General features: G+C 35.0%; 3 protein-coding genes and 1 pseudogene across 3 annotated transcripts; 1 reads left to right on the top strand and 3 right to left on the bottom strand.

Annotated features, from left to right (window-relative positions):
- The first annotated feature begins 2,871 nt into the window (after positions 1-2,871).
- On the top strand, positions 2,872-6,093 carry LOC120196137 (protein ETHYLENE INSENSITIVE 3-like). Its single transcript, XM_039198013.1, has 2 exons — positions 2,872-3,061; positions 3,925-6,093. The coding sequence occupies exon 2, from the start codon at positions 3,982-3,984 to the stop codon at positions 5,812-5,814; it is 1,833 nt and encodes a 610-aa protein (XP_039053944.1). The 5' UTR covers positions 2,872-3,061; positions 3,925-3,981; the 3' UTR covers positions 5,815-6,093.
- Positions 6,094-8,518: 2,425 nt separating this feature from the next.
- LOC120196165 (NDR1/HIN1-like protein 13) lies at positions 8,519-9,474 on the bottom strand. Its single transcript, XM_039198035.1, has one exon. The coding sequence runs from the start codon at positions 9,399-9,401 to the stop codon at positions 8,619-8,621; it is 783 nt and encodes a 260-aa protein (XP_039053966.1). The 5' UTR covers positions 9,402-9,474; the 3' UTR covers positions 8,519-8,618.
- A 1,973-nt stretch (positions 9,475-11,447) lies between these two features.
- Positions 11,448-15,849, bottom strand: LOC120196167 (annotated as a pseudogene).
- A 770-nt stretch (positions 15,850-16,619) lies between these two features.
- On the bottom strand, positions 16,620-18,639 carry LOC120196162. Its single transcript, XM_039198033.1, has 3 exons — positions 18,492-18,639; positions 17,815-18,142; positions 16,620-17,027 (listed from the first exon to the last, which is right to left on the bottom strand). Exons 1-3 carry the CDS (start codon positions 18,637-18,639, stop codon positions 16,823-16,825), a joined length of 681 nt encoding a protein of 226 aa, XP_039053964.1. The 3' UTR covers positions 16,620-16,822.

Raw genomic sequence — 18,639 nt, 5'->3', positions numbered from 1 at the left:
AATAAATAGGGACATATTAAATATTTAAATAAATAAATACGATCAATACTTTATGTTTTTCTAATGTTAAAATTAAAAGAAATCTTAAAAGTAATAGTATTAAAAATTATAATTTTTAGTTTTAAAAGTACGAGAGACTTAAAAAATAATTTAACCCAAAAATAATTTAACTCATATGATAACTTCATCCCTATTACACGTGAAATATTTTTTTTCAAATTAGTATAAAAATATTTTTATATGTATTCATTTTCTATGGTCTCTAATTTATTTCATTTAGGTAAAATTATTATTTATTAAATAAATTGCACCAACAATCAGTTGGCCTAGTTAGATATGACACTAGATTCATCAAGTAAAGTCAGAAGTTTAAATTTTGATGTTTGCGTATGGAGCAAACTGAGTTGGGAGGATCGTCCTTACCTGTACAACACCCGATTTGAATTAATCAATTATTAAATCAGATACCAACAATTATATCCAAATAAAAACTGATGTTAGCCTAACATCAAAGTAATTACGATTTTGTATAGTCATATGATATTTTTATATTTCAAAAAATTATTTGAAAATTTTAAAAATATTAAATTATTTTTAAAATATTTTTAAAATTGTAAAAAAATAAAGTATATAAAATATTTAGAAAATATAAAAAATTATTTTAAAAAATCATAAATTTTACGTAATAAAATTATAACATGTTATGATACAAAGTACTTTGAGACTCGATTATAAAAATTAATTATTAAAATATCTAAAATAATCACGATCAAAGTTTAAACATGAAAAATTTAATAGAAAATAAACTTAATGAGATGACAGGAATGATAAAATACCACACCCATTGTTTCAATCAATTAAACCAAAAACTATATTTATTTAATTAAAATTACATTTTAGATATAATTAATTTATTAATTAATTCATTTTCTTAATAATTAAGAAAATTTGTTTTCCTTTGGATTTCCAATTTGAAATTCGCTTATACATAAATATGAATTTTTACTATAAAAAAACTTGAAATACTTTAACGGTGTGTTTGGTTAATGTAAGATTACTGGCGAGAATATGATTACAGGCGGGAATAAGATTACCGGGAATGTTGCATTGTTATGTTTGGTTCTTTTAGCAGGAATATAAGATTACAGTGTTTGGTTAAAAGAATAAAAGATTATTGGAATGTATATTTTACCAAAATATTATTATTATATATTTGTTTTTAACAAGTTGAATTCTACTATAATTAATTTATATATTTTCTTTAAAAATTTTAAATTCATAAAATTTATATAATTTTTTACAAAATTGAAAAGATAAATATGTTTAATGAAAAGGTTAAATTTTATTTTAACTCCTAAACTTCATATAAAATTCTAATTATGTTTTTTTTTGTAAATCTAAAATAGTTTAAGGATAAATTTACAATTTAACATTCGTAGGATTTTTTTTATTCAACGACAGAAGAAAAATATTTTTGAAAAAAAAAATTAAGGGTATTTTAGTCCAAAACACCAGGAATGTAACAATACCTAAGGGAAGGAGGGAATCACATTCCCGACAATATACACCAAAATATCACTGTTGGGAATAACTTATTACCGGGAGTTGAGAATGTTTACGAATCAAACAGGGGAATCACATTCCATTCCCCGGATAATGTGAGATACCCCAAACCAATCACCCCCTAAACATATAATATTTTATATTTATTCAAATTTATTAAAGTAAAAAGAAGGGAAAAAAACGTAGGAAATGGATCTTATCGGCTCAGCCTTCATCTTGGATTTTGGTTATGGGCATAAAAGAATAGTAAATAAAAGAGGGCTATATGGTGTACGTGTCAAAATAGTGCTCCACAAGATTACCATTTTCTATTAATCCTTTAACATAAGCAACGGAATAAACTAATACTGTTGACTAAACCATGCGTTAATTTGTTTCTGGTCCAATCATTTTATTCTTTTTATTATTATTTTATTTTAATTTTTTGCTATATTATTTTACGACAAAAAAATTACAAATTTCTTTGATACACCTGTTTACTAAATTTTAAAATATATAATATTCCCTCGTCCTCCTAAAATTATTAATAATTAATTGGTTCATCCTTTCACAAAGTTGTTTTTATATTATGTATATATATATATATTCAAACCGTTTTATAGGTTCATGCTTTCACAAAAGTTTCATTCTTTTTAATTTTTATTAATTAAATTAACAGAAGAAATATTCTCTAGTTAAAAAATAATATATAAAATGACATAATTGTTTGATTATATGAATTATTTATTGAGAGTTAAAAAGGGGAGGCATATGGTAAATATTGTGAAAAATAAAAAGATTAAAGATTTATTTTAAAATTTGAGGGATATTATAGTAAAATCCATAGTATTTAGTGGCTGTCAAACATTCAGTAAAGTCGTTCTCTTATGCAAGTTTTTGAAAGTTATTCAGTTATGACGACTTCAAATATCTCATACATACTTTAAAAAATTATGATAAATTGTTAACAATTCAAAAAAATTATCGATAGTTATCAACAATTTTTAAGTTAAATATCGACGTCTGGAAAAATATATAAACACGTAAATACAAAAAAACCTAACTACTGATTAAAGAATCTAAATCCTATAAACAAAGAATGAATTATAGTAAATCATAAAATTTCAGATGATAGAAAATTAAAATAAATATAATTAGATAAATCAATGCAAATGATTTTATTACATTTTTTTCAATATATATTTTGATTTTACAAATCCCTAGCAGTTATGACAAACACACACACACACACTCTGCTTTTAAATCACCAAACAGGGAGCCAGGTAGCCGCCACCTTCACTTCTTACCCTCTCTTTAATATTTCTCTCGTTTGGGGTACCAGAAAAGTTCCTCCTTTACAAACCTCAAAAAGGGATAAATATTCATTTCCTTTCCTTTCTTCCCATCCCTCCCTTCTCTATACATCCATTTTCTTATTTTTCTTGCAGTATCGATTTGTATGAGCTTTGTGGAATAGGCCAAAATCTGGGTTTTTCTTTCTTTCTTTTTGTTTTTACTGGTAAGTCAGTTTGGACTTGGTTTGAGTGGATCTCCATATGTCTTACTTGATCTTAGTACTTTATATGGAGTTTTCTACCACTTCTCTGATATCGGTTCTTTCTTTTTTATTATTGTGGATTCATAACAATTTGATGTTTTGATTTCCTCTGATAATTATCCATATCGTGTTTTCATTATTGGTTGATAAAGTTGAGGTTTGGTTTTCCGGGTTGTTTTTCTTTTCTTTTCTTCCTTTTCTGATTTGGGTTTTAGTTACTGCTTGGTAAAAAAATTGTTATTGATTGAATGTATTGAAGTTTTGATTATCTTTGGGATTTTCTACTCTCCTATTGTGTTTTTTAATCGATTATCAAACTTGAAGCATTGATTGTATCAGATACAATGAATCTGAGTTTGGTTCTATTTTTCAGTTATTTTTTATTTTTAATACACGTAGTTGTCCGGAGATCTGACTTTTATCTGACTATTCCTTAATTTAAGATTTATGAATCAGATTTTGTTTTTTGGTCTCTTTTATGTCTTGATAACTAATTCGTATGTAGCTGATCGGGCTTAGTTTGATATGTTCAATTTTCTTACAATCTTTTTTGTTTTTGGACCACTTAATAGTCTATGTCTTAACATAGGTTTTAGGAATTCGACATCTTTGTTTATGCTTTTATGGCATTGGCTTAACTGAATTGTCAGTCATGTTGTCGGTGAAGTTGTAGGGTTTTAAATTGTTGCAGTCATTTTTTTATATTAAATTTATGTGTAGACTGTCTTTTGATCACTTCACCTTTCTTATGATGCTGTTTTATCTGGGAAATTAACGGCACTTGCATGGTTTTTGTTAACCGATTTATTTATTTTTATGTGCAGGCTTAACTTGATTCCTTCAAGTTTCAGACTTATCTGGGAGTCGGATCCGATCTTGGAATGATGATGTTTGATGAGATGAGTATTTGTGGAGATATGGATTTCTTATGTGCTCCCCTTGGGGAAAAAGATGTGGCGGTCCCGCGGATGGAAGTAGAGGCCGCAGTAGAGGATGATTTTTCTGATGAAGAGGTTGATGTCGATGAACTTGAGAAGAGGTTGTGGAGGGACAAAATGCGGCTGAAACGGCTCAAGGAACAGCAGAAGGGCAAGGAGGTGATTGATATCGCCAAACAGCGTCAGTCCCAAGAACAGGCGAGGAGAAAGAAGATGTCCAGGGCCCAGGATGGGATATTGAAGTACATGTTGAAGATGATGAAGGTTTGCAAGGCTCAAGGTTTTGTTTATGGGATTATTCCGGAAAAGGGAAAACCGGTAACTGGAGCATCTGACAATCTTCGAGAATGGTGGAAGGATAAAGTCCGGTTTGATCGTAATGGTCCTGCTGCTATTGCCAAGTACCAGGCAGATAATTCGTTTCCTGGCAAGAACGATGGCTGTAACTCCACTGGCCCGATCCCGCACACCTTGCAAGAACTTCAAGATACAACGCTTGGCTCTCTTTTGTCTGCACTGATGCAGCATTGTGATCCCCCTCAGAGGCGGTTTCCTTTAGAGAAAGGTGTTCCCCCACCATGGTGGCCTACTGGCAATGAGGAATGGTGGCCACAACTTGAATTGCCCAAAGATCAAGTCCCTCCTCCTTATAAGAAACCTCATGACTTGAAGAAAGCTTGGAAAGTTGGGGTTCTCACGGCAGTAATCAAGCATATGTCGCCTGATATTGCCAAGATTCGCAAGCTCGTAAGGCAGTCTAAGTGCTTGCAGGACAAGATGACAGCAAAGGAGAGTGCAACATGGCTTGCTATCATTAACAAGGAGGAGGCTTTGTTACGAGAGCTCTACCCTGATTCCTGCCCACCACTGTCCTCGGGTGGAGGAAGTGGGAGTTTTGTTCTCAACGACTGCAGTGAGTATGATGTTGAAGGGGCTGACGTTGAGCCGAACTTCGATGTGCAAGAGCTTAAACCCGGGAATCTCAATGCATTCAATTTGGGTAATACAATGAGGACCGTTCAACAACAATCATATCCTAGTACTGGAGTTGTCAATAATCTGGATTTCATGCGAAAGAGGAAACCGTCTGATGATTTGAACATGATGGACCACAAGATCTACACTTGTGAATTCCTGCAGTGCCCTTATAATGAACTTTGCATGGGATTTCATGACAGGATTGCCAGGGACAATCATCAGTTAACTTGTCCGTACAGAAACTCCTCCAGACAGTTCGGTGGTTCAAATTTTAACGTGAATGAAGTGAAACCAGTCATTTTCCCTCAACCTTTCGCGCCATCCAAGCCGGCTGCACCATCTATTACATCTGTTACAACACCCTATGACCTATCAGGACTTGGTGTTCCAGAAGACGGGCAAAAGACGATCGGCGAGCTCATGTCAATGTATGAGAACAACATGCAAGGCAACAAGAACATGAATTCTGGAATCAATCTAGTTACCGAAGGTCAAAATATCCTTCAGCCGAAAATGCAACAGCAACAGGATGAATTCTTCGGCAGTCAAGTCATGGTGGGGGGAAATTTCTTCGGGGAATCCAGCATGCCTCGTAACCATCAGATATTTTCGCAAGGGGAAGGGCAATTTGACCATTTTAAAGCTCTGAATCCTCCGTCCGAGACCAACCACAATAACAACAGCTTCCAGATGATGTTTGGTTCTCCGTTTGATCTTTCTTCTTTTGATTCCAAGGAGGATCTACAAGCAGCTGGGGTGGATACCATGCTGAAGCAGGATGGTCCATTCTGGTATTGAGTAACAAAGTTCTGATCACATTTGGCAGCTCACCACAGTTTTCTTGCAGGAAGATCTACCTTTTACTTCCCCTAATGTCTTTCTACACAGAACTAGCTACAAACCACATTTTTTTATTTGGTTTTTGTATTTTTCTTAATGCTTGTAGAAGCTAGCAAGTTTAGCAGGTCTTCATATTAGGCTTTCAATAGAAACAAAAAGCCCCATAATCCTGCTATTGATTTACATAGGATGCTACTTTTTCCTAAATAAGTTTTATGTATTGTCACTGTTTTTTTCTTCCCCTTCCATTTTCACTTGTTAATCAGGTTATACCATTCTCATGTTTTGTAGGCTTCTGAGTGTTTTTGTCCTGTAATGGGTACATAGTTGACAGGTTGTGTTGAATGGAAACTGTTTGTCTTTTAGTGTAGACCTATCCTTGTTGTTCATCCCTCAGCAGTTAATGCAAAGAAGATGGTTAAGGATCCTGTCTTTGGTGGAAGATGGAACCGGTCTGGTTTTGTGCCAAGTGTGCCAGTGTTTGGTGGGGTCGGCTTTCTTTGGCTTCGTTCAAAGTTTGGAACTTTTCTTTTCAATGGTCCCCATTTCAGTAAAAAATAACAAAAGCCAGGAAATAAAATATTTCATTTCCACCCAAAGGAAAAAGGGGCAACGATCCAAATATTCTTGGCGTCATGGTGTTTTATATATATATATATATATGTATATGTTGCATATGAGGTTTTATCTGCAAAATTCATCTCCCCTTTTAGTATTTTGGGTCCTTTCTTTCATACAAAGCCAAGATCACATGGCCATGGTACGTGGCTTAAAAAGGAGTATTATAATTTATTTTTGTGGCTTAAAAAGGTATTATAATACATTTTATCTTGAATTAGAATTGATTTTTATTGTGCATTCAAAATAAGATTTTATAGTGTAAATATCATATTTCCTGTCTTAAATTAGAATTGGTTTGTCTTTTTTTCTTGTGTATTTAATATAGGATTACAGTTTAAGTATCGTACTTTATGTCTTAAATTAGAATTGATTTCTTAATATGGTTATGTCATTTTTCTTGGGCATTCAAGAATTTGTCTACAAAAATTATATACGATTGATTGATTCTTTTATCATTGTGTGGTCAAAGATATAATTATAAACGACAAGGGAAACAAGATAAAAACAACAAATTATGATTTTCAATTAAAAGAAAATCTTAAATAAAACCTACAAATCATTTTTACTATCTTTAAATTATTTATGGCAACACGTGACGACAATCATCTTTAAAAATAATAATTAAAATTGTATAACAAATAATAAATAATTCACCTTTTAACCATAAACGAATACAACCTATGTTGTTCAAATGCGGATCTGATGTCCACCACGAACATGCAGATGATTTGAGGATAATCAAATTTTAAAATAATATAATATAACTCTTATGTCATAATTTTATATTCATATTTGATAAAAAAAATCGTATATTTATATTTAAATATACATCAGACATCCTTTCCAAAAAAAAAAAAAATTCAGACCTACGTTTACACAGAATTCAAGAGCAAGTTCAAAATTGTTGTTGCGGAATTGAGGAGGCGGGTGACGGTGGTTCGGCGGTGGCGGAGTTGGAGCGTGGGTTGATTAGGGTTTAAGATTGAGATGAGTATTCGATTGAGTCGATTTGAGTCTAAATATTTCGAATTAGTTGAATTGACGAATCTTATTTTATAGTTTAAACTTTATTTCGATTTTTTTTCTAGTCGAGTTGTTCGAGTTTTTGTTTAAATTTAACTGTAAATATTTATAATGTTACGATATTATTTCATTTTAGTTTAACCGATTTTCTATAACCATATATGATATATATTGTTTTTTTTATATTTTTCATATGTAATATACATATATTATATATCATGTAGAGTTAAAGATTCGACTCGAACTTGAAAATCAATCTAATAATTATTAAAAAAGTTCAAGTTATTCAAGCTCTATTTTATACCTTGACTTGAATTTGATTTTTTTTAATTAATTAAAATGAATAAAATCATGAGTAAAATTAAATTAAATTAAAAAAAATTGTACTCCCCAAATTTAAAACTATACATATAGGAGATGAAAGGCTTGGTAGGGCTGAGAAGTTTTTATACATAAAAGTAGGCGAAGTAGCCTAGGAGGGAATACTTGGGTTTGAGCCTATAATCCATCATTTAATTACCCAGGTCCAATAGGTTAGGTGTTAGAAGATGACTTAACCCCACATTTTATTTGAAATCTCTTGTTCTGTTTCTTCATTTCTGCCATTAAATAAAAACATTATTAGAATATTATTACTCTCATATTATATATTTTACATTAAGTCATATCAATAATTAGTTATTACAGTAAGATGAGATATTAAATTTTTTAAACAAAACTAAGAGTATGAATCTTAATATTATAAATGTAATAAATTAAGTTACGAAAATTACATTTAATATAGACTTTTATAATATCTAATTTGAATTAATCAACCAATAAATAAAATACTAATGAATATAAAAAATATTACATCAAAGTCATGAAACACATTACACTATGCATCTTTCTTGGTAACGATATATATATATATAAATTCCTGCATTCAAATTGAAATTTTACACTTTTGAAATTACAATCTTTTTATAGAAAAATAATTAAATAAATCGTATCTTATAAATTTATTTAATTGAAAATATGTCATGTATGCCACTACTATGTATATAGAATAAAATATTACATTCATGGCGCACTATCCCTGCAACCAAACACTCTAACTGTACCAATTGCTACAATCTTTACCAGAGATCAACTCCATAATCGCAATCCTTTGATACAATCCTGGACGCCGCCGTTAACCTGTCCACCGTAATCTTGCACGTCACTTTAACAGTAATTTTCCACGTCTTAAAGGACCCCACTTTGATCTTAACTGGCGCTCTCAGCTTCAAACGAAACGGCACCGCTCTCTTGTTTTGCTGGTCGGAAAGAGCCCTAAGCGCGCCGTTTGTTAGTTCAATTGCAGAGCCCTTTAAAGCTGTTTTGAACACCGTTACGTTATTCGTCGGCTGGTAAAAAGCTGGCAACCCGCCTCTACAGAGGTTAATGTCTTCGTAGTAAACTCCAACGGAGCTGCCTTTATCGTAGTAAATGCCAATTTTGTCGTTGGGGTTGTGTGCCCGGACGGTGATGTCGAATTCAGGAGAGATCGGAGATGATGAATTCAAGTTGAATCCCTTGATGACAACGTTCTCGACGGAGTAATTTGGAGACTCGGGCTTGTAAACGAAGTAAATCACCGCGGCAGCAATGGCGGATACGAGGAGTAGGACGATGACGGTAATCAACAAGCAGAAACAGCAGCTGCGACAGCTACTCCGACGAGCCTTCCGTTTGGATAGATGCTCATAGCGGCGCGCGTTATCCGGAGAAGGGACGCGGTAGATTTGGTCCTTGGGAATTTGGATGACGTAAGTTCCAGGTTGTGGAGCAGGTTTCTCGGGGGACGAAGTTGCTGCTTTTGAAGTTGGGTATTCGCCGGAGGTGGGTGGAGAATCGGCCGGGTGGACTCGTTCGGCCATCGCGATGTTAACTCAGTAGATCCTATAAGAAGAAAGATGGAGAAAGCAGCAGTTCAGTGTTTTGATTGTCAGAGACAGAAAGCAGAGGTTTAAATACTAAAGATTTACGCGGTTTAGGGGGGAAAATATCCGGATTTCATTAAAACAGGGGCGTGTAAATTGACTGTAATCTTAATCACTAAAGTCACTTTCCTCTACAATAACCATTGCACTTTCCATAAAAGAAACAAACAAATTAATGATAATATTTTCCCGCGAACTAAACGGTTACATTGCTTTGGCACACTGAATCAACTCGTAATGCAATGACTATTCCATCGAACCAAACGCGGCAATAACCAGCTAGAAGTCGAATTTAAAGATTGAACATGCAAGAAAAAAAAATGTAACAATGGAAGAACATACCTGAAAATAAAGAGAAATCAAAAGTCCAACAAGCTTTTATTTTCGTTGCTCAATGCTTCTGGTGCCGTATACTGATAACTTGATGGAAGAATAAAGGGTTTGGAGAGCTGGCCAGTATGATGAATGAATCAAAGGGATTTATTTTGCTTTTTAGAGAGCGAAATGTCAGGAAATGGCGTCTTATCTGATGTGTGGTTGGCGTACGTGTTTCTTCATTATTGGGTTTTATCTGCCGCTTTTCATTGTTCCTCCCTGTGGAAGAATTCAACGTGTGCCACTTGGCATTGGGCCCCTTTTCCAATTTTCATTTTTGAGGGATAAATATATTATTTTTTTATTCACAAATTTTCAGTTGAGAAAAATGACAAGAGAGGCACGTTTCACCGTTAATGATATTCAGACATAATTCCCTCTTCTGTTGGTTACTTGGTTTACTCAAAATGAGAAGGAAACACGACACCAATTAGAGTAGTAAACAAATGTTAGTGTAATATAATTTAATATATCATGTCAAAATATGATTGGAGCGACATGAATAGGAATATTAAGTGAGTGGAATAGTTCGAGTTTAATTTAATTAAAATTCGATCAATTTTTTACTCGAGTTGACTTGATTAGAACTCGAATTCGACTTAAGAACTTAATAAATCGAATCGAAAAATATCTAACTCAACTCGATAAATTCACATACATATCGTTAATTTTTTATTATTTTATCTTAAGATGTTGATTTTCTCAATTTTAAGATTAATTATGTATTGACAACTCAAGAATAGTTGTAATATGTTAATTTGATGTTTTCTTAAATTGTTCCTTTGAATGTAATATGTTTGTTTGGTGTACTTGGGTTTGTAAATTGTTAGTTTGGAGTTTAAAATTTGAAATTGATTGACACACTTTTTTAATTTTCTTTTTTTTTTTTGGCACAAAAAAGTTTAGTTCAGTAATTGCTCCCACAGTCCAGGACATACCTTTATGAATGACTCTCTCAGTCAAAGGCATATTTAAGACTCAATTAGAATTTATATAAAAATTTACAGATTGCTGTGACGGTGGTATAACTATTTTGATTTTCTTTGTTAAACTATATTTATATTAAGCTCTATATACCATTAATAGATTTTACATATATTAAAAAGAACTAGATTTTACATATACTTAAAAAAAGATAAAAATTCTAACGAATTCAACAAATAAAAAGTATAACCGGGTAATGATTTTTTTTAACGAGCATGAATCGAGTGAAATTTTATCGAACATCGAGTCAAGCATGAATGAAACAGTTTTTGAGTGAGTCAAGCACTTCTCAACTCATCGACTCCCGAAAAACACCCCTAGGCATGGGAAGAGGGCAAAATATTTTTGTTCTTGCTCAGTGCCCACAAATTGAAAAGCCCCAAAACATTCTCAAACCTGATAGCCTGGGTTGATGTTCTTCATTATGCCTGCCACAGAAACTAAATTAAGCCTACCGTTTTTGAACCTATAAATGTGGTTAGGAAGTTCAAAGATGGGCTGCAAAAGGCATCTCCACCAACTCTTGTGTTCTTTGTTCCACTAGAATGTTTAAGATTAGGAAATATGAGGTAAAATGTAAAGAAACATAGGGCTGTATAAGAAGGCTTGTATTACATGGAATGAGTCGAATGAAGAATATACCTAAAGTTACAGTCATAAAGAAGGGTTAAAAAGGAATGGTCAACCCACCATCTGAAACTTTATTCCTTCCCACTAACCCTATCCGAATGATATTTACTACACGAATGGAAGTAAAGAACCAATAAATGGGAGTTTAGTAGTTAAGCTACGCGGTTATAACCCCTTTTGTTTACCTTTCTGTGACATGATTACCGAGAGATCTTCGTAAACTGATTTCATATCGGGCCTCTCTTGTGCCGGTAGGATGCATCTCAGAGCCACCTGTAGCATGCCATCCAGCGTTCTCTGCGTGTCTTCAACGTAATCCCTTTCCAATATCATAGGATCGAAGCAGTCACTGGAACGGTTTTCCGATGCTAACAACCTCACCCAGTCAGTTAGATCAACCATACCTGTGCTCCCTGAAACTATCTCTCCCGAACTCTTTCCTGTTAGAAGCTCCATTAGTATAACCCCAAAGGCATATACATCACTTTTTAAGGATGGACATGGTTTGCTTGAGCTAGCAAACTCAGGGGGGCGATAGCCAAGAGCACCTGCATTCAGAACTTGTTCAGTGGTGCCTGCTGACGTCAGTATCCGATGGAGTCTGTAATCAGTGAGGCGTGCATTCAAATTTGGAGTTTCTAGTAAAATGTTTGAAGATAGAACGCCAAACATTGTGCATTTATGTAATTTGATATGATCAACTTCTCATGCTCCTTGGGTTCCCAATAATAACCCTGAAGAGAAACTAAATTTGGGTGTTTGATGTACCTGAGTTTCTTCACTTCCCTCGCGAATTCCTTTTTACCTTTTGCCATCCTTCCTTCAACCATTTGATAGCCATTACATTACCAGAGTCAAGTGTAGCTTTATACAATGTACCGTGGCAACTCCTTCCAATAATTTCAGCCGGAGCACGTGAAAGTTCGTCTGCGGTCAGTGTCAGAGATCCATCAAAGAGATGCAGATCCCCGGCCAGTTTATCAGGAGAACGAACCTTTAGTGCACTCGAACTCTCAAATGGAAATTGGTCTTTTGGTGGAGATGCATTTGAAGACGACAATATAAACATTGGAGAAGCCAAACCATCATCTCTTCTTGTGGACTCGAGATGACATAGATATTTAGGGTCATTTAAGACGAATGAACTGTTTCCCTGATCATAAGCAGAACCCTTTTTGGTCGATGACAAAAGCTTTTGACGGAAACTAAATGAAGACGAGGATGAATCCTTGCTTCTGTAAGGTGCTGATGTATAAGAATGGGAATACTCTCCTTGATGTACAGTTTCTTTGCTGCTGTTTCTTTTCAGGCCCTCGCTTGTAGTTTCCTGCCAGTTGTTCCTATAATAAATCATTACGCTCACAAGAGCTATTATAGCAGCACCACCAACCAAGCCTACAATCAAGGCAATTCTGGCGACAGGTTTCAGCTGAGACCCGTGAGCCTTCAAATTCAGGTCTTAAGAACCTTTTGGCGACAATGGAAAAGAAACAAACTTCAGTAAGGAGTTTCCGGGATGGAATGATGAGTTGGGATATCCCCTCAAGTTTTCAGATACAGCACCAGAGAAATTATTAAAAGACACATTGAATCCTTTCAGTTCATTAGGAAGACTATCAGGGATGCTACCCTCGAATTTGTTATTGGATAGGTTAAGAACCTCCAAGTTATGGAACTTGGCGATTTCCAGGGGCAAGCTGCCGGTTAATGAGTTATAAGACAGATCAAGAGTCACCAGGCTAAAATTTTCTGCAGAACTTATGGAAGGCATGTTCTTTATGTCCTGAAGAGGTAGTGAACCAGTAAAGTTATTGCCTGAAAGATTGAGATCAGTCAATTTTGTTGACATGAAGAGGCTGGGAAGGAGAGATCCGTTAAGGTAGTTGAGGCTAAGATCGATGACCTTTAGTTCTGGGTATGTACCTAAAATTGATGGAAGCACACCTTGTAATGAGTCGTTTGATACCTTGAATGTAGTCAGCCTTAAAAACTGAGAAGTTTGGTTCGGCAAGGTCCCAGTCAGAGAGTTTGAATTGAGTTCAATAACTTCAACATAATTCCCCCAGCCTTCAATTCTTGACAAGTCCCCTGAGAGTATGTTGTTACTGAGGTCTATGACGGCACAATGCCCTATCCTATACGGTAAGGACCCCGAGAGTTTGTTTGATGATATGTTGAGCTTCTTTAGAGTTGATGAGGTTATACTTCCTACTGGCCCTGCATGGATGTGGATTCATGAAGAAAAAAATTATTAACAAAAAATTGTTTGAAAATATAATAGCCTGGAACCAGAAGTAATCAGCATATGAAACCTTAAAGAATCGACTTTGAACTACACATACGGAATCGATAGAAAGGACCTACTAATTTTGGATAAACGAAACAATGTACAAGGTAAACCTCCAAGATAAATAATATGAAATACACTTGCTAGCTGTAAACTTCTTTTAACATATTTTAACTACATTTAAGGTCAAGGTGTGATACTATTTTCAAACACTTAGTGTAACTTATTGTCATGTTGCATAGCTACCATGTTAGTTTGATCATCTCTCAAATGATCCGAGACAAACTTGTTTGCAGGTTTAGGGTTTAGTTCAAGATATGGAGACTATGATGTTTTCTGAAAGCTGGAAGAAAAGAAGCATATGTTATAGGTACAGAGGCATAATGCGACGCTCCAAGAATGCCATTGCACTGCACATTACTTAATTAGCAATGCAGGGTAAAATTTATGATATAAAGCAAACTAGGATTGAATAGCACAATACATTGACAGATGCAATTGCTCACTGAAGTTATGAAATAAAGAGAAAATACCTTCAAGTTGATTAAGGCTGAGATCGAGTTCGGATAAGATCATGGAGCTTTCTTGCAAAAGTGCTCCCGGTAATGATCCTGACAACTGGTTGTTCCCAAGCCGAAGGATCCGCAAAGAGACTATAAAATTGAAAGAAGGTATAGTTCCCACTAACTGATTATTACTAGCATCCAAAACTTCTAAACTGTCGAAATACCGCGTTCCATCATGAGCAAAGAGCTCTCCAACCACCAAATTCTGGCTTATATTTAGATACTGAATCGAAGAAACCAAACTGGAGCTTCCAAGCCCCAAGTCCAGTGAACCAGATAACCGATTGCTGCTCATGAAGGACACTTTCCAATTGTGATATAAGATTCATGATATCCCCAGAAAAGCCATTTGTTCGTAAATCTAAATATTTCAACCTCTTAAGGTTGCCAAACCCAGAGGGAAATGTGCCTTCGAAACTATTTGAAGAGAGATTCAGAAGAACCAATCTTTTAAATTGACAATGCCTGATGGTATAACCCCATGAAAGGCATTAACCGAGAGGTCCAAAAACTCGAGAGACCGAATCGAGCCAATGTTTGAGATGGTCCCTGTCAACTGGTTGCTTGAAATGGATAAATTTCTAAACGACTTAAGACCAACAATGACAGGGAAACTGAAGTTTCCAACCAAACCCAGGTCATTTAGAGTGATTGAAGCTACATGGCCTTCATCACAGGTGATGCCAAACCAATTCTTGGGACACCCATCAGATGCCAAGGACTTCGAGTCCCATGAATCAAGAGCTTTACCAGAAGGGTCTTTCTCAATTACTTTCTTGAGCTCTAAAAGTGCTTCAAAATCAGATTGGGCTAATGCAGTCGCTACCAGAAACAATAAAAATACAAAATTGAATCTCCGCATTCCTTCAAAACAAAGTCCCCAAACCTCCACCATCACAAATCTCAGTGAATATATCAGAATGGAACAGGAGCTATAGAGAACTTCTATAACAAGCTGCAATGCTGAAATGAGCTAAAAAGACGACACAAAAATGTAGTTCAAGACTGAAAGAATTCAACTATGTCAACAATGGGATACTTACAAAAGCCAAGGATGCTTCCTTTTTACACTAATCTAAGGGGCCAATGAATGAACTTCAAAACCCATGTCCATTGAGATAAACTGAAACCCAAATCAAGTGAAACAAGCTTAAAAGCGCCAGCTATATCATAAAAAGAGTCTAACATCACACGAAAGAACTGAGCCTGAGAGTGAGAGCCAGGCGAGAAGAAAATGCTTGGCAACAAGGAAAGAAGAGAGCAACCGTGGAAAAAGGGTAGCTAAAAGCCTTAAAGTGAGAATCTTGATCCTGAAGTGGCTTAGGAAGTTGAAAAGAAAGTACGACAAAATGAATTGAGATGGGAAGTTATTTAAGTAAAGAGAAGGTCAAAGATGCAGGGAAAGACCAGAGACCGAGGGAGGAAAGGCCATGTTAAAGAGTGAGATAAGGCCTAAGGGAGGTGTGTGTGAGAGAGAGAGTGTGGAAACGAAATGTGTTAGGTGGTCTGGGTTTTAATGTGGTCGTAAATTGCAGACACATTTAATGAAGAACACTAAAGATTTAAGAAAACAAAGCAATGATTTGTGTTTCTGGGTGTTGACTGGTTCTTAAAATCAGATAATTATTTCATTGAAGAAAACATAGTAACATGCAATGAATTGATGAACTAATTAGCTGGTCGAGTTTTTGATTAATCCCAAGACTGTTTTACTTCAGTTTTTTTATGCAGGTTGAAATATTTTATTACTCTCTTTGCTAGCTTTCACCTAAGAATCTTCCATTTAACTTTGTTCCACCATTAATGATCCATATATTTATTACTACATTTTTTTCTTCTGATTTCAGCTATTAATTTATCAAAAAACCCATTCTAATTTATAAAAGTTTAAGACCCAAAGAGTGAACTGGAATGAAATAATTCTTATTACCGAACAAACCATGTTTTTTTAAACTATTTTGTGATAAAAATTCAAGGGTTAGCTTGAATTTTATAAATAATCAACCTTTCTTTTCATGATTGGAAAGTTTGTCGCTCAATTATTTCACTTTGCCGATGTTGTTCAGTGAAAAATGACATCCTTCAATGAAAAATAAGCACCATTAGCTGAGGCTGTTTAAATGCCCTTGAAGGGAGGGTGTTTTTTTTCATTGGGTACCATAGCTACTGCACTTCCAGACAAAAGTGATGAGAAGAAGAAACCGGGTCCCTTCGTTGAATTTTTTGTCTTTAAATGACAATGAACTTCGCCGAAAATCTTGCTTTAGAAATTCACATATAAAGTGAGGTTATTTAGAGAAAACATAGATAATCTGAGAAACAGTGATCTATGTAAGTGATCGTTAAGAACAAAACAACATCGACCATTGCTGGAAAAGTGACCATACCATAAACACAGACAAGACTGACTAGCAAGAAGAGAACAATCTTGTAATCCACTTATGGCACAACGAACATTTTAAAGTGGATGATGGGATCCTCTAACCAAAATATATGCCCGCGGGATGCTGCAGTACTCAAAGACCAACGATTTTCCTGTGCACGTTATGTCCATGCAAGCCTTCGTCTCCATCATGATCGTGAAAAATGAGTGTTAAGATCCCTACCAAGCATAGCACCGAACCCACAAGAACTTTGTCATATCGCTCCACCCAACGAAACTTGAGCTGGCTAGCACCATAGAAGGATAAAGCCACCAGCGAGGTCATCACAGCTATAGTGCTGCAAACCCAATGTCAGCTTAAGTTAGCCATGCAAGTAAAGCCGGGGTTATAGGCTTATAACAGACTAGGCCATCTATACAATATCTTGTCTGATTAACAAGAACTTTAGTATTCCAGTAGATTATTGACATTCAAAATATCCCGTGTGAAACACAAACAAGAGCTACTGAATTCTCACAATCACATAGAACACTTTTCTAGTATATTTTCTCCAACTCAAATCAGTTCCTCATAATATAAAATCTTATGCAAAGAAAGCTATTGCTACCAATTAACGTTAAGAATTTCAGCGTAGATTACAGGTTGAAGATGGAGTCAGTTATAGAAAATTATTGCCGGCAGAGATAAGTATAGTGCGAACATCTTAGTCCAAGTAAAGTAGTAGATGCTAATGAAAAGAATATGAAAATCACGCAATTTGTTTTCAAGAAACGAAGTACTTAGCTCAGCACAACAAAAGATGATTTATGTCTAAAAGTAATTCAATAGTCTACTGGGTTTCCGATATCTGCCGCCAGTTCATTATTATAGCACAAATCAGTCTCTATCCCCATGCCCTTAGGTATTCTAAGTTTCTGCTAAACATACATAGTAAATAAATAGCACCACGACTCTCTCTCATTTTCTAATTTACCAAGAAAAAAAAGAGATTGAAATTAATATGAATGATGGAGACATACATCAAAATTAATTGCATGCTACTAACACCAGTCTAGGGATAACTGAAGAAGATATACCAATTGAAAACACGATTCACAAAATTTAGAATCCCTTGTCATGTATACCTGAATAGCAGCACTAGAATGGCAAGTATCATCATGGAGGAAGAATTTCCGACAGCTAGAAACACAGGAAGAGTGGTTGCACAAGGAGACAACGCCGGAACAAGGACAAGGCCGGCTACTGCCATTCTCTCCATGGGTTGGTTATGAGAATGACTGTGACCACCCTTACCACACAAAAACAACAATATATAGCTAGCACCAAGGACTATGAGCAAAAGCGAAGCGAGTTTATGCACTGTTTCTTCACCAGCAATTGTGTTCGCCATAGTTATGGCTGCTATACCAAGAACCGAAGTGGATATTACATGCAAAACCGCTCCAAACGCGGCTGCGCATAAACAAATAACACAAAGATAAAGAAGAATGATCAAAGCAATGCCCAAAAGGAGTTTGAACGTTTAATAGTATTTGCTTCTCTTACGTTTAACTTTCTGCAATAAAATATCTTAGCTTTGCTCAAATTAAAGAAACCTAGAAAGCAAATCCACTGCAAATCAACATATTAGAATCAATTGTGATATTTAAGCATGGTAAAATTATGGTCCCAAGAACTAAAGAAACGACAAATTATGAAATGAAAATAAAGTGTTTTTTCTTCCTTTTCTTCTAAAATCTGGGCGTGGGCATATGCAAATTGGAGATCTAAAAGCATATATAGTGAGATAAATGGAACTTACTGACGAAAAGGGTACGGGAAAGGGTCCATTTTTGGGCACGGCCGACAATGGAGAATGGAAGCCAATGGGTGGGAATGAAAGAATGAAGAAGAGATACAGTGGCTATGCCGCCTATTGTTGACAGATCTCCGGCGCCGAAACTCTCCAT

This window comes from Hibiscus syriacus, unplaced genomic scaffold (genome assembly GCF_006381635.1).
Source record: "Hibiscus syriacus cultivar Baekdansim isolate YM2019G1 unplaced genomic scaffold, ASM638163v2 tig00117027_pilon, whole genome shotgun sequence".
NCBI classification, from domain to species: Eukaryota; Viridiplantae; Streptophyta; class Magnoliopsida; order Malvales; family Malvaceae; genus Hibiscus; species Hibiscus syriacus.
The sequence above is the reverse complement of the archived record's forward strand: the minus strand, read 5'-3'. Positions and strand labels throughout refer to the sequence as shown.